This window comes from Manacus vitellinus, unplaced genomic scaffold (assembly GCF_001715985.3).
Source record: "Manacus vitellinus isolate BGI_N305 unplaced genomic scaffold, ASM171598v3 scaffold_24_pilon, whole genome shotgun sequence".
NCBI lineage: Eukaryota > Metazoa > Chordata > Aves > Passeriformes > Pipridae > Manacus > Manacus vitellinus.
The window spans coordinates 9,366,878-9,382,921 of NW_021939798.1; the positions used below are offsets into that span (position 1 = coordinate 9,366,878).

At 40.9% G+C, this 16,044-nt stretch overlaps 1 protein-coding gene across 5 annotated transcripts in view; it reads left to right on the plus strand.

Annotated features, from left to right (window-relative positions):
• The first annotated feature begins 57 nt into the window (after positions 1 to 57).
• The window catches only part of HELZ (helicase with zinc finger), an 84,574-nt gene continuing 68,587 nt past the window's right edge, over positions 58 to 16,044 (plus strand). For 2 of the 5 annotated variants that reach the window (XM_029960139.1, XM_029960140.1), the window contains exon 1: positions 15,705 to 15,914. In XM_029960139.1, the coding sequence (XP_029815999.1) occupies positions 15,705 to 15,914 (210 nt within the window). Of the gene's footprint in view, positions 242 to 7,412; positions 7,445 to 12,510; positions 12,603 to 15,686; positions 15,915 to 16,044 lie in introns of those variants that run through there. The other 3 variants (XM_018073102.2, XM_018073101.2, XM_018073100.2) reach the window with 3 other exon arrangements.

Genomic DNA, 16,044 nt, shown 5'->3' on the forward strand with positions numbered 1-16,044 from the left:
GCAGCAGTTGGAGGGTGGGCAGATGAGCCTGTGTTTTTGTTTTCTGCAGGAGGCTTTGGCAGGGAGAGTGGAGTGGAGTTGGGAGGTTTAACACAGGTCCCGGGAGCACCATTTACACCCTGGAACGGCCCTGAGACTGAAAACAGGAGACTTTACACTGCACAGCCCTTCCAAGACACTGCATATATATTTTTAGGGCGAATCCCCAAGCAGGAAGAGGATATATGTTGCCCCTCCTGGGGTGGGCCATGTCCTTTCATTAATTTCCAAATTGGGTGCAGTTGCTTTGGCCTCAGTGCACTGTTAGGCAAAGTATTGTTTGATTATAGTAATGTGATTTAAACGTATCATCGATGGAAATTAAGAAATAACTGCAGGGAAACAGTTGCAAGGCTGGTTCCCAATTAATGACAAAATGAGTAAGAGTTAACCAGGTAATAGGATTTTTGCATTATCAGAGGTACAGTGAGCTTGAGATGAAGTTTTAAAATAGCGTATTTAGGTTGTTGTTGAAGAAAAAAAACCCAATTCAGTTGTAAGACAGAAAAATACCCTAAAAAAGAATATCATCACTGACAGATTGAGTGTATCACCATGGCTTGGGATGGTTTGATTGTTGAGGGCTTCTGATGTTGTTCTTAATAAGTAGTATAATTGAATCAAGGCAAAGGATAAAATACACCCCCTCACCATTATTTATATAAGACACATTCCTTTATAAAAATAAAAAAAAAATAAGCAAGTGATACTTGGCAAGTTTGTATTATTTTCTGAGACTGATTGGTAGAACAGGGAGGTTTTAAAATGATGTGTTTTAATTTCAGTTGTTTTAGTACTTTTGAGCCATAACAGATTGTGAATGAAAACACTCTTTTTTGATTTTGGTTTTTTTTTTTTCTTAAATGGCAAGGCTTGTTGGACAGGGACAGTCTGGGGGTGCTGGGCAGCTTCTTGTTCCATAGTGAGGAGCTGATTTTAGACATTCAGTTGAAACTTAGAAGAGGGGAAAGTGTACAAAGGACCCCCACATTCCCTCCCCCTCCTTGGGTTGCAAACCAGGGCAATCAGACTGTGGTAGGTTTGGCTTTCACAGCACTGAAATTGTGAGTGGTAGAAGCTGAGTTAAGCTTTTTTTTGTTGAACTTTAATTAGCAGAACAGTTTTTCTTTATTGGTAAGTGAAGGAACATTTTATGTGTTATTACTGATAAATTGAGTTCTCTTTGTAATTTGTTCTGAGAGCAGAAATTACTTCTTTATTTTTCCTGGCTGAAATCACATTTCTATTATCACTCTTCACCTCCATGGATTTTTTGGACTTCTGAAACATGCAGTGTGTATTTTCCCTCTTTTAATTCATACAGACACTGTGCCTTTTTAGGTGAGCCAGATGAATTTTCCTGTGGAAGAGCCTTATTAAAGTGATGGCTTGAGGACTTGAAATACCTGGTTCTGCTGGGTTTTGTTGGTTTATTTTGGGATTTTTTTTTTGTTGGTTTGTTTGGGGGGTTGTTTTTATCTCTTCCCATCAGACTAAAACTTAAAGGGAGATGTGGAAGCAGCATCTTATTCTGTAATTTGTCCCAGTTCTGCTTCTTGATCTGTCATGGAGGATCCTTTTCCTTTGTGAAATCTCACTGGTTTCAGAGCAGTTCCTTCTGGGCTTTGGGATCAGTGTCAGTTGATCTGGTTGCAGGAGAAGGGCTGTACTTTGGAGAGAAAGATTGGATTCATGGAGAAATTCTCATCTCAGAAAATATGAGTAAGAGTGTCTGGAAGGCTTGAAGAGGTGATATTCCCAAGTGGACAGGTGCAGGCTTAGTCCTAGAGAGATGTGGACAGCCTGCTGCAAATCACTCCACCTGTTCATGCTTCCTTTTGAAGGAATTTAAAATAGGAGTAGTGAATGTGACCCATTTGTGAGGAGTTCTGACACCAGTGGATGAAAGAGCCCATGTAAGATCTGGGCAATCTTATTTCTAATGTTTTCCAACTCTGGATGAAATATTTCTCCATCATTGGCGATTATTTTTGTTAGTAAAATCCCCTTTGCAATTATAGCTGGATATTCTTCCTGACTTTCAGTGTGTTGATTTATTTTATTTGTTATTTGCTACCATCTTACATTTGCTACTGCAGGTTATTCAAGGTGTTTTCATGTCAGTAAATGGCAGAAGCAATTGCTGGGGCAATTCAGATTATTAGTTCCAAGCCCTTGAATGTCTCACCCCAGTGGCAGCCCCTCCTGAGGTCACTGGTACCTCACAGGTAGCAGGAGTGAAATCTAAATTAGAAAAGATTTAAATCCTGTCCCCTGTGTACAGCCTGAGTTAGTCAGGAAAGCCCTGGCTTGGGGAATGAGGAGGAAGGATGGTGTCACTGTGCTCTAGCTTAGGGATAGGGTGGTTGGACAGCTGGAATTCCCCTGCCCTGGGGATCAGTAGGCCAAGAATCCTGGTAGGCTCCAGGCCTGCCCTGACGTCTCTCCTGGCATTGCCAAAGCCTTCTTCCTGGAAGGAAGCAGATCCCCAGTGTTCCTCCCTGTTCAAGGTTGCCACTGTGTCATCAGGGGGGGCTAAAATACCAAATTTTGTAATCCTGACCTTCCCTCCTGCTCGTGTTACAGCTCTTTAATCATGTCTCACTTCCTTTGTTAAGGCAAAAGCCCATTTTCACTGCGTGGTCCGTGTATTTTTTGCCTTGAAATGGAAGGACTGTGGGTTAGATAATCAGAACAAACAAGACCTTCCTTTTTTGTTCTTGTTTGTCTTGCTATTTCTTCCGTGGCCTTTGGCAGCACTTGTGTTTATGTGTATCAATGACATATATTTAAAGACATGGCGCTTTATATGTTTGATTTTTTAACTGCCCTCAGTGTAAACTTCTGCAATTGCCATTCTTTCTCAGCAAGGAAGAAAAGAGGCTGGTTTTAAAAAAAAGTTTGCACAACATTGGTATGGAATAATAAAAAAAAAACAACCCAGAGGAATGCTTTGTCTTCTGGAGATTTTGACTGGGGAAGTAAACACTTGTTTTCCCTCAGTATTTTGGGGTGGGAGAATATAAAAAAAACTTTACAGATAGGGAAATTTGGAGGCTGCAAGCTCAGACTGCTCCACAGGGGCAGGCCAGCTTCTGGGGGGTTTTATTCTGGTGCCATTGATATGTAACTCCAGTTCCTTATTCCAAACCAGTCTTGCTTACTGAGCTTTCATCCTCTCTGCACACAAATGTTTACAACATGAGGCTTCAACCAGAAGCAATCACTCATGTCTGAGAAACCCAGAAAAGTGAATATTACTAAAGGAAAAGAAGTGCTTAGGAATTTAAGCAGGGAGATTGTAATTACCCATGGGCGAGAATATGTTTTTCTGTTGCATTTCTGTTGCACTGCCAGTTGAAGTTAAAGGATACTTAATGAGGCCATGACGTAATATCCAAATATTTCTCTAATTTTATATGCAAATTTGTTGTTATAAATTAGAAATGCACTGGTTATTTACCCAACCTTTTCTCAGAGTCCTCCATAATGCCAAATTACAGACTTATTAGAGGAAAGGCAGATAAGAAATCATCGATTTCCATCTTTTTTCATTTTTAAATGTGATTTTACTGCACTGAGAGGTTCCATTTCATGACTGAAAAGTTTGAGTGGTTCCTGTGGCCCCATCCTGGTGCTGAACGAGGACAAACTGCCAAATACTCTGAGTGCTGTGGAGTCCTTGTCAGATGTTGGATGGCTCATAATTTAGAATTAGCAGTGCTGGACTGCCCAGGTTTTCCACAGAGCAGTAGGTACACAGGGCTGCTGAGTTGCTAGCGAGAATTTTTGTAAGTGGTGTTATGTAGAGAGATGTTCTGGAGATGTGACTGTGAACTGTTGTGCCTTTTGTTGCTGTTGGTCCCACTTGCATGAAGGATGATGTGTCTGAGGTGGATGTTTTGAGTCTTTGGCTTAAATGTGGTCTGGGGAAATAAATTTCATGCTCTGTCCTGTTTGTAAGAGGCAGGAAAGGCTCATGATTCTCCGAGCTGTAATGCTGAAATATTGGAAGAAAAAGAACAGTGGGTTTGTGTTTGGAATGAAATTTTGAATGTTGGAGCGGCAGGAAGTGAAGGATAGAAATGTGAGCACTGTGTGCATTGGACTGAGCTGGTTTTATGGTAGTTGGGGTAAGTGTGACTTAGAAATGATCTTTCAGTCTGCGAATTTCCCAGTCTGGGTTTTTTCCCCCATAGTTATATATAGCAAAAATACTGTATTCATCAAAACACTAAAAATTACACTGCTTAAATATGCTTAAAAGGTCTTTCATAGCCCTTCAGACCCCATGGCAAGAGGGAAATATGTAACATGAGCTGTTTTGGAGTATCTTGGTTGTTAGTAATGTGGCACAAGTGTTTAATTGGCTGGAAAACGTTTAGTGGTTCAGCAAACCAAGAAGGTAACAAATCACGAGCGGGAAATGCCACAAATGAAGAGCACAGTGGGTTTGGCAGCAGGTAAAATAAAGCCTCTTCCATGTATATCTTTTCACTCCATGTAAGGTAATCTGTATTTTTTTTAAGGGAACATTTCATTTTATCCTGGGATAATTTTGGGGGGACAGGGACGGGCAGTTGGCTTCTGTTCCCAGGTGATGTTCCTTCACTGCTCTCAATCAAATTCCCCATCAGCTGAGATTCCCGGATGCTGTTGACCAGCCACGAGAGCTGCCTCGTATCTGTTCCTCTGCTATCTTGGGAGCCAGAATTTGTTGGACTTCTCTCATTATCTAACACAGGGAGGTCATTGAGGGGAATGTTTTTTAGCATACTTTGGAATCTGCACCGACCCAGCGCTGCGGGTCTCCTCTGGCAGCGCTGGTTTTGATTAGGGCTGTTTGTGCTGGTGGGTTCGAGGTGACTCTGCTCTGGCCCTATCTGGAGACACTCACACGTTTGGAATGGTGCAGGACGTTTGTTTTGTCGTTTGAACTGACTGATATTCCTTGGCTGTGGCTCTGTTTATGTTTGTTTGGCCGGGCTAGACAGCGCTCCCCTGCTTCCCAAGTTTTGTCAGGATTACGCCGTTAACCACAGCAGGATCGTTACTCATTCCTGCTGATGCAGTTCTTTGAGTGGGGTTTCAGATACGTGACTGAATCGTTAATGTTCCTTTCAAAAGGAATGAGGAGGGTGAGTTCCAGTGGGAGACGTGTTTGGGATGCACGTTGTGGTGTTGCTGTGAGAGGAGAACTTGGGAATCCATATTCTGTTCTTGGAGGAGTCCAAAAGCTGAACCTGTTGGTTGGTCATGCATTTGAGGAGAGGAAACAAGGGACACTATAAAAGCATTATCCATATGCAGAAAGGTTAATAAAATTAAAATACAGAGTTAGAAGACAACTCTCCAAACCAGACTTAGCTGTATTATGCCAAACTACTTGAAGCAGGGTCATGTAAAAATGAATTTCAAAGGTTATTTCCAATAAAGATAGCAATTTTTAGAGGTGGAGGTTAGTTATTGCTTTGAACTTTCAAAAAGGCACACAAAAATATCATGCACAGTTACATAATAGGTGTGGTTTGGGGAGAGATGTGTTTGGAGGATCTGTGGGTGGCGTGATTGTGTTATTAAATCTGTTACGGGAGGACCCTTTTGTGCTCAGCACTCTATAAATGCATAACAAGAAACTCAGTCACAGGATTGTTCACTACTATAATAAATTAAAGTTCATTATGAAGCTGCAGTGAAGACTGAGGTCTATTGAAAGAAAATTTTCCTGTTCAGTATCCCAACATTCTGGCTGATTTCTGGACTCGGTTTGTGACCAGTGCAATGGAACTGATACTCAGCATGAAGATTTTTACAACATTTTGCTTTTTGAATGGATTGAAAGAGTGATTCACATTTTGCATCTCAAACAGAAAGTGAATTTAGGGCTTTTTTTTTTTTTTCTCCCCCATCCTTCCAGCTGTAAACCTCTCATAGATACCTGTAGCATCTGTATTTGCCCTGGGGAAAATATCTGTACCTGTGCTCTTCAGGTGCATCTGGTCACAGGGAGGTGCTGCTTTACAATATCAGGACGTGTCAGGAGTGGAGAAAGTTCTCCTGTGAAAATGAAAGTTTGACACTGGAGGGAAGGCTGTTTCAGCATTGCTGCAAGATCCCTGTTACTCAGAGAAAACATGGATTGGATCACTAAGCTTTGGAGCTGCTGGGGGTGGGGAAGAGTTTGCATGGGGTTTCCCAAACGGGGATGTGCCGTGATAAATAATTCCCTAATTTAAAACCACTTTTATTGCTGAAATCCAAATACAGCTGTATTAGATAAAGCTGTGAATTGAACACGAGACTGAGAGTTAGGAACTGCTAATTTTGGTTCTGTCTCTGAGACTGATTGAAGTGGTGAGTTTGGCAAATGAGCTGTGGTCAGGTGCTCTCTGCAGGCAGTGCTGCACGAGTGGCAGGTTCGGCGAGAGTTGTGGAAAACCGTGACATGTTTGTGCATTTTAACTTCTGAAACGCGTTTGTAAACATCCTGGTATGTGTTCTGTGTTGAAATGATGCTTGGGAATCTTCCCTGACTCCCCTTTGCGTTCCTTGGGAACACAGTTTTGGCACTTGCCTGGCGTTTTGAAAAGGAGGTGACACATGTTTAGTCACATCGACACAGATGTACCTCTGTATCATACAGCAGGCATTTCTCAGGAAGGACTTCTGGCACCATCTTATGACTCAGAGCAGAATAATACTGGGAATTGCATGACTGTGTAAGTCCTTCAGATTAGTGGTGTTCCCTCCTTTTGGTCAGAAGTGTTACAAAACGCTGTGATGTGAAATGTGCCGAGACAGGAACAAGGCCCTGTTCTGTTATTGAAGTGTTCAAAGAGTGGTTTTGCCACAGGTGAGGTGTAGTTTGGAAGGTTGTGAATGATGATGTTTTAACCAGCTTTTAGAATATGGATATACTGTTCTGCAAGGTGTGGTTGAGTCTGAGGCTTGTAGGTGGGTGCTGCTCCATGGAGAGCTGGTCGGGCAGTGCTAATCCTTCCCTTTGTTTTTCTCTGGCAAATTTCATTAAGAGAAGCAAAGATTAAATTACTTTTCTAATGCATTTTTTTTAAAGTAAGTAATCGGTGATGTTGTTATGGGGATAAAATGGTAACCATGGGACAATATTTCAATTAAAATGCCCTCATCTTGGCCAAGTGTGAGAAACTCTACTCAAAAAGCAGTGTGAACATAGAAGTACATGGACTACAAACTGCTGCTGTGTTAAGCAGTTATTATGAAAGAGTGTTTACATGAGGATTTTCTATGAAGGAGCCAAAAGAACTTTAGGTGGGGCAGAAGCACCACCTATTATTATGTTACCTGATGCTTACTATGACATAGTCCTCATTTCACTTGGTTGCTGCCTGCCAAATTTTAATTATTTGGGTTGAAATTTCCCATGGTAGGTGTCTGTTGTAAGCTGAGTTTTTGGGTGCTGTGAGGAGAGAAAGGTTCTGCCAACATGGCTTGGTCTTTTCTAAAAATTGGGCAAAAAATATTTTCTTATGTTCATAATAAAATAGAAAAGAAAAAAATCTAATGACCTATAGTGCTGCTTTGTGGAAAGTTGAGATGTGTTATGATATGATGTTTCTGCCAAGGATGTGCTTGTTATTGACCCTGTGAAAATCTGCTCAGCACTGGTCAAATTAGCATTAAGGACAAATGTAAAAGATAATCCCTGCAGTGAATATACTTGGGATACTAAATGGGATTTCTTTATAATTTGAAGGCTAGGGCTCCTGCATTCCTCCCTGGCATGATTTTGGACAAAAATAAGAGCACAGAAAATTCCCTTTGTGCACTCCTGGTACCCAGTTCCTCTCCCCTCCCAGCTCTGCCTTCCTGCAGCACAGGGGAAGCAGCAGCTGGATTTAAACAGAAGGTGCAAATTTTCGTAGAATATGTGCAATAAATGTGGAGATGGGGGTGGCTGAATGAGGAGAATGAGGTTGAAAAATATTAGTGTTAGCAAGAAAGAGAAGGGAGGCTGTGTGGTGTGGGTACATATGATTTATTTTACAATGCTAATCCAGTTGTTTGTTGAAATACAGTTTCGCCATCTGCATAAATGAGAGAGCGTTTCTGAAATGGAGGAGGGAATAGCAAAAAACAGGAAGGCAAATCTTACTTAAGCCCCATCTTTGCTACACTTCATTTTCTCTGTTTTTAATGGTTCTGCCATGTTGTGATGCAGAGAAATGCTGGATACTCCCAAGTCCCTCTGCAGACACCGCGTGTCCTGTGTGGATCATGGAAAGGGCTGTACAGTACAGGGCAGAGCATGGTGGGGAAAAATCACTTCTCTGAATATGAGAAGTTTATAGAAACTTTTGCCTTGTGTTTTAGTGTCTTAATTCTTTGTAAAATGAGAATATTGTCAGAATGATAAAGATGTTTCCGTAATGCTTGTGAGGTGCTGGGTCACAGTACTGGAGGCATTATTGAAAAGTTAATGAAATAATTAAAATGCAGTCTTTAGAACCAGATATGAGCAGCATGCAGTAAATAAGGCCTCAGGCCCCGTGCTGAAGTATTTCACTGCATGTCCATTAAGCAGCAGCCTCAGTTCTGCCTGTTCATTCCACCAGGTAGCCCTTGGAAAATGTTCTCTGTGACTAACAGAGTTACAGGCAATATCATAATGCAGACACACAGGAGGCCACCCTGAGCTTGGACAGATTTGTTTTGTCCTCACACAACCTCAGAGTATCGAACTTTACAACCTGGTGTTTGTTCTGTTAATGAATGCAATATGTATATGTATATATATATATTTGCTTTGTGTGACCAGGAACCCTGGGGGTTATGGGTTGGCTTTCAGACAACGCCAGGACACGCCACGTAGATGTTGTGCTTTGACTTGCCAGGTATTTTGCTTAGTTTCATCAGGGCAGGTAATGTTTTCATGCAGCTGTGAGAAAAAGGATCAGTTTAAAGGCAGGAGATGAAGATATTAGGGATACTTATATGGTGGTTGCAAGTTCTGAGGCCATTCCCGTATTTTTGAGCCAAAGATAGGCAGTTTGTCCATGTCTAAATGCTGCTGCTGCTGGCTGCAGAGACTGTCCTTTCTGCTGCTATTTCCAAGAGGAAAATAGAAGAGATTAGTGAAGGTACTAAAGTGTTAATAATCCCTTAGTAGTCTGTACTGAAATCATAACTAGCATGCAAAAACCTTGTTACTGTTTGTGATGTATGTAAAGAGATTTGAAGCCCACAGAGGATCCAGATGCAGAAGGCATTTGCTCTTAATCTTGACTGCCTCTGTATTTTTGTTACTGTCCTTATGTGGATGATAAACCACCCACAGGCACTTGTTCTTCTTACAGTAAATGTGGATTTGTTTATTCCATACCTTAAGTTTACAGGATTAGACTCAAGGCTCTGTTTATGTGGCCAGAGATCTCTTGTCCTCCTAATTTATGGTGCTCTCATTGATTTTTCAACGTGGAAGGATAATCTTAACAGTCAGGGGCATCATGAACCTCTTCATTCCCTTTTTTCCCTCCCCAGAATCAAGCATATCATGTTCCTTAGAGGCCATGTAGCAGAAGTTCTTGCTGTGGAATAAAACCTTGAAATACGCTTTCCTCATTCTGTATGCTCCAGTTCAGATTTAACATCATTTTTGGAATTTAAAGTAGGGTCATTTTGCCTGGAGTTGTACAACATTAGCTAAAGTAATTCAGTTATTTCAGAAAACTGATTAGATTGTCCTTTCTCAAGGGTGGAGGCTTTTGTATTTGTTCTGCAAGGTGTGCAGTGCATTTCTGAGAACTCTAACTGCTATTACAGACTTCAGCCATAATTGCAATAAAGGAGTGCACAAGTTCTCTGCTCTTACATTTTTCTTAAAAAAAACAGGCAAAAGCACCTTTCCTACACTCCTTTTCTTCACCCTGTGCATGGGAGATGCACCATCCTTTCTCTCTGTTACATCATTCACACTGCTATAGTGCACTGTCATTACCTACTCTCATTAAATGATTTCTGAGAGTGGGATTATTTATGATCTATATGTCATGACACCAGGAAAGTGCATTTTTTTTTCCTCTGTGTGTCTGTAAGTCGCTTCTGTATTTTGTGCAGCTCTATTTTATTCCTTCCTGGAGGCTTGAATGAAATGGGTTTGGGTTCTGGTATTATTTTTTATCTTAAGGCAAGGTTTGGTTTATTTTATCACAATAGGTAAGGAAAATAAATAGGTATTTAATTTTATTTTAGTCATCTAAAGGTGCTTGAGTGGTATTTTGTAGTAGTACAAAAACAATTAACATGTAGAGATGCAAGCCTGCCTTAAGATGGGATCACAAGAGTTGCCAGAGCAACTCTATAATATGATTTAAGAGTGGACAGATGTATTATTGCCTGTTTTAGTGTGTGGACTGACAAATGCAGTTTGTTTGCAGAGTCTTGATAGTTGAATTCCCAGTGACCCATCATTATTAACTATAACATTGGCATATTCACAGTAGCCAGTGTTTTGATTGTATAGTATACTTAATATATTAATTCAGGTTGTTAAACAAACCCAGATCTTCCCATGCCTGTGTAAACTAAAGTATCTTGTCAGTCTTTTCCTGATAATTTTGAGTGAGAGGGGAACTCTTCAGTCACAGGGATTGTAGCCATACCAACTTTGTGATTTCCCAAATGTTATATTTCTAGGTTACAGAAATAACAGAATTTTGAGGCCTTCAGGTGTGAATTGTTTAAATCTCAGTTTACCAGTAACGACTTCCAGAAAGCAATGTGTTGTGTATTGCTCATGTCTGTAGTCTAAAAAGTTTGGAAACTCTGCTTTAGGGAAACCTGGATGGATCCTTGAGCAGTGAAGGTGATGGATGCAGTTTATGGCAAGAAAAATAAATAAGGCTTTTTCTTTCCCTGGTGATCCTTTGCTCCAGCAAAGGTAAATGGCAGCACATGGCAGTAATTGATGGGCTAACTGATGTCTGGGTATCCATAAGAGGCTGAATTATAACTTAACCTTTCCCTGGGTCTGTTATCTGTCTTGTTACACATTTTTCATGAAACCTGAAGCATCTTTGAGACCCTTCAGACTTCTGGGAAATTCAGTTCCAATTGACTTGAAGTTCAGAAGTTACTGAGGGAGGACAGAGCAACCAGCCTCATAAATAAATCTAGTGGGTCTCTTCTTGCTCTTAAAAGGAATTGCTGGGCAGTTCTGATAAACCAGCTGTCTGTTCTTGAGGATTGCCTGAATTTATTACATGTTTAAAACGCCTGCCCGGTTCGGTGGCCGACCTTTCCAGAGCAGGGCTGAAAAATCCCGGAGGCTTGGGAAACATAGTGGATGCATTTGGGTCGAGAGGGGCTGGTTGAGTGGAATTCCTGTCCTGCTCTCTCTGAGCCCGTGCCAGCCTGACCCCGATGGGCAGTGGAAGGGCAAACCCATCGCCTGCTCTCCTCTCCCGCAGGACAGCAGCCTGGGAACAGGAGGACACGGCTGAGTGGCTTTGGCAGGGGCTATTTGGTGCTTCTCTCTCCCAGCAGAGCTGTTGGAAGGGTTGTGGGTTGTAATGGGAGGCAGCTGGAGATGCTCTTCCCCTGCGTGTTCCCCATGGCAATGGGGCTCATTCATTCGCCTCCCTTTGCGATTCCCAGGATGTGGCTCTTGAAGCCAATTCAATTGACAGTAAATTCCTCCCGGTCTCACTGTAGGGCTGCAAGTTGAACATCATTGCTTTAGCATAAATCTTTACAAGAGATGTTAATGTTTGGTTAAAATATGCAAATATTTACCGACTTGTCTACTGTTTGTCAGCTTGGCATGCGAGACCTTGGATCTGATCCTTCTGTCTTGGCAGACATTGGGAATTTTGCCAGTAACATTAATAGGAACAGCATTGTGCCCTCTAATCTGTTTGTTTATGAAGTACAGCGAGAGTTATCTGGCTTGATGCTTTACAGTGATTTGAAAAAGCATCTGCTTGAAATTTTTTTGGGAACCGTCACATGCTTCGACTTATCATTCTCTTGGTGTATGGACCCTTTGATTCCATCAGACACATCAGTAAGCTGGGAGGCTTGGAAGTGCACAGTCATGAGTTAAACTGCCATGAAACACTAGAATTTTAGTTCATGATGTTCTCTCCTCCTACATTGATTTTTAATTTGAAGTTGGACTCATCAGACTGGAGTAGTTCTTCAAAGCCTCCTGTGCACCAAGCAGGGGGAGTGTTTACTTGGGAATAAATGACTGTAGATCACGTTGTTTATCACTCTTCCTCCTCAAGCTGCCTCTTCTGCCTTTCCCAGCTCTAGAGGGGAAATGTGCAGTTTTATTTGGAGATCAGATTTTAGTTGCTCTTTTCATGTTTGCTTACAAAATCCCTTTGGCAAGAAGGTGAAACGCTCGTTAGGAATATTGAGCCTGAAAATCATTAATTGTAGGGGAAAAAAAATAAATCTCTCACAGTTGAAAAAACTACTGAGGTTTAAGTTACAGCAGTTGGAACGAACCAGATATTTGAAATGATGTTTTGGGGAAGAGAAGCTGAGCACAACTTGGCCTTCAAAGAAATGCAAGATCAGTAAGTTTTCTTCTACTTAATGGCAGGAGTTTTTTGGAGGTATAAAGTATGATGCCAGATGATGTATTTAGATATATGTTTTCTTAGATTTGTCCACCTATTTTAGTTGTGCAACTTTAGATAGTGGGAATATACCTGTTTACTGTTTCTTCAATATTTTGCAGATGTATAAAAGTTTGCTATTAGAATAAATTGTTTCTTAAATTTAAATTTAGAACTCTTCTGGAATGTGGTTCTCTGGACCACACTGAGAAAATGAATACTCCTGACATCTGTTCTGTTACATGTTTATTATTTTAATTTCAATTTTACAAGCAGAAGTGAAATGCAGAAATAATTTGGTCAGTTTTGCAAAGAGAGTTGGGAATATAGTGCAGACCTTGTGATACTTCAGCTTTCAATTCTAATCTGTAATAAATTCTACTCTGAGAGTGAATTTAGAAATTCCAGTATTACATCTGAAATTTTTGAAAATACAGAACTGAAAGCAAATTTCTTTTGAAAAAGTGCCTCCATCCCTTGGCTGTTAATGATTCTATGAATACTTGGAAGTTTGGGAAAGACCTCCAAGATCATTGAGCCCAACCTTTGGCTTGATACCACCCTGCCAACTAAATCATATTGTGAAGTGCCACATGTACTGTTTTTTGAACACCTGAGCACCTGTATTGGAGTCTGAGGGAGATGGCACAAATATCCCCTTAAATGTTCATGTTTGAGTCTGCATGTGTGGCTCTAAATGGGAGTGAAATTAAATCTGAGAGCCTGAACGTATCATTTTCATTCTGTTGTCCACATACTGGGTTTCTTTGTTATGATTTGATTTTTTTTAAAAACAAATTACACTTCAGTGGCTCCTAAACTTTCACTGTGCCCCGTGCACTGTGACTTGGGTGGGTTTTTGCCACTCTGAAACACCATTAGGGTGACTCAGATTGGCCAGTTGTCCAAACAGCCTGGTCCTGCTGCTCATCCTCATCCCCAGGTTTTTAATTAGGGTTGGTTGTGTCCTCTGAAGTCTTCAAATTGCCCAGAGAAATTGTGTGGCCACTGTAAAATGAGCTTCTTCTCAAACAGATGAGCTCAGTTTTTACCAGGATAAGGCAGTTGGGAAGTCACATCTTTGATGTGTTGGAGAAGAAGGGCTTTCAGTGCCTGTCAGTGGGGCTGGCCAGGTCAGTCAGGATGGGATCTGGGTTTAATCAGTTCTTTGGGAATAAACACACAGAAGCTCTGCTCAGGCTTTTGGTCAAAGGAATTTTGGTTATATGTCAGCCAGGAAGTGAGGAAATCAAAATTACAGCAGAGTTCATGGAGTCCTCTGTTTTCAGTCCCTCAGGAGGAAAACAGAATGTACATGAGAAAAACATCAATTAACTGTTGTATTACTGTGGAAGCAAATCCCAGATTTGTAAAATATACTGTGGCCTAAAATGTTAGTGAAGTGGAAGCCAGTGTAATTTTTAGTTGTATGTACAAAGGATCCTTGCATACACAGCTTAAGAATACCTAACATTTATATAATTGAAAATACATGCTCAAGTGATGCAGCTGAATCTGTAACAGAATTACCTAATGAATGGATTTACTCACATGTATGGAAATGCAAAACCTACTTGCCTATTCCTATTTTGGTTGAAAGTGGGGACTTATTTTTAGCAGAAAAAGAAATTTGTGGATGAATGAGGTAATATTTTGCAAGGCTGTTATTAAGAAAGAAGCACATGGCACAGCTTTGTACTGGGGTAACTGCAAAATATTCCTGCTTGTGTTCCTTCATTTTTGGGAAGATATTGTTGTACATAAATTTTTATATTAGTGTTGTAAAAGGGAAGGTAGTTGAAGTCAAAATTGTCTTGAAAAATCAATATTCCTTTATGTTATTATTTTGATACTGAATGAAATTTTAAGGCTGAAAGGCAACACATAAAACAGTATATTGTATAGTATATGAAAAATCTTGTTTATGTTTCTCCTGTGTGTTGGCCTGTGTTAATGGGAAAAGTGGGATAGTGGATTATTTTTCATATGAGGAAAGTGCATTTATTTGACTTCCAGATTAAATTCTTGAAGTTGCTTCACCTTTGGTTGCAAATCTGAAAATATCAGGTATAAAGGAAGCTTTTAGAAGTGAATTTTTGAAGTGGACTGAAATAGTTATATGAGCCAGTTGTAGTAGTAGATCTGTAATCACAAATATTGACAGTATGCTGCTTACTAAAGCAAAAGTGAAAACTCTTACCTTTTTTCTTCTTTCAGTTAACACATTTTTATGAAGTCAGCTTTAAAGTACAGTGTCTCTAGGGATGTGTATCCTGTATTTAAATATTATGTTAATGAAGGGAGAATGTGGATAGAGATTATAGAAGTGCTTTGCTTGTCTCCTGGTGGTTCAGATGTGGATAACCATTTGTCTCAGTTTATTGGCAGATATATCTGTCCGTATACAGATTTTTATTATAACTGTCTCAATGCCCCCCAAATATTTACTTTAAAATGATTTAAGAAGTTGTGTTGGTGTGCCAGGGGTATCTAGATTTCCTAAGATGTAAATAAACCAACCAAAGGAAGAGACAAGTGGTTGCTTTGCTGTTGATCTCTTGGTTCTTCTCATTCCTCCTTGTCCATCTCCATTGTGCTTCACCCAGGGAAAGTGGCTCCTTCTCCTGAGTGCAGAAGTTTGGAAAAGTGTTGTGGAGTACATGGCTTGGAGACAGAGCAGGTGGGGGGATGAGTTGTGTTCCTTCCAAAGCAAAGCTCATGTTGCCATTCAAGACCCAAAAGCCTCTGAGTGCTTAAATCCAGGCTGACTCGAACATTTGAAACCATTACTTACATCCTTAAAATCAGCCGTGGGCTTAAATACCTCCTGGAATTAGAATCAACACCGAGAGCTGGGAGCAAAGGAGGAAAGGCTGGGAAGAGATGAGTTAGTGAGGAGCTTGGGATAGGAGATGTGAGTGGCACAGCACGAGGGGGATGTGATCCATGGCACCTGGAGGCGGGAGTGGCAGTTGGTTGGCAAGTCGGCAGTGCCATCACCCAGCTAACCAACGTTTTATCATCCCCTCTGCCCCGCTCTAGGAGTTCTGTCCCTGAGTCATGGCAGACAGAAGACCAGAGAAGTCATGTGAACAAGCATGTGAATCCCTTAAGCAGCAGGATTATGAAGTGGCAGTGAAGCATTGCACAGAGGCTCTCCTTGCCCTCAGCCAGTTCCCCCCAGCTCACCTCCCGGAGCCCTGCCAGGCACAAATCGACCGCATCAAAATCGAGACTCTGCTGTATAGAATTGCTTCCTTTTTACAACTTGTGAGTGTGACTCTTTCATAGTATCTAGTGAACTGGGAAGAACAATCAAACACATCGTTGAGATTTGAATAAAATTCCAAGTTTTCCTGTGATTGGCGTGGTAGTTTGCCACAGAATCCCTCTTGCTAAA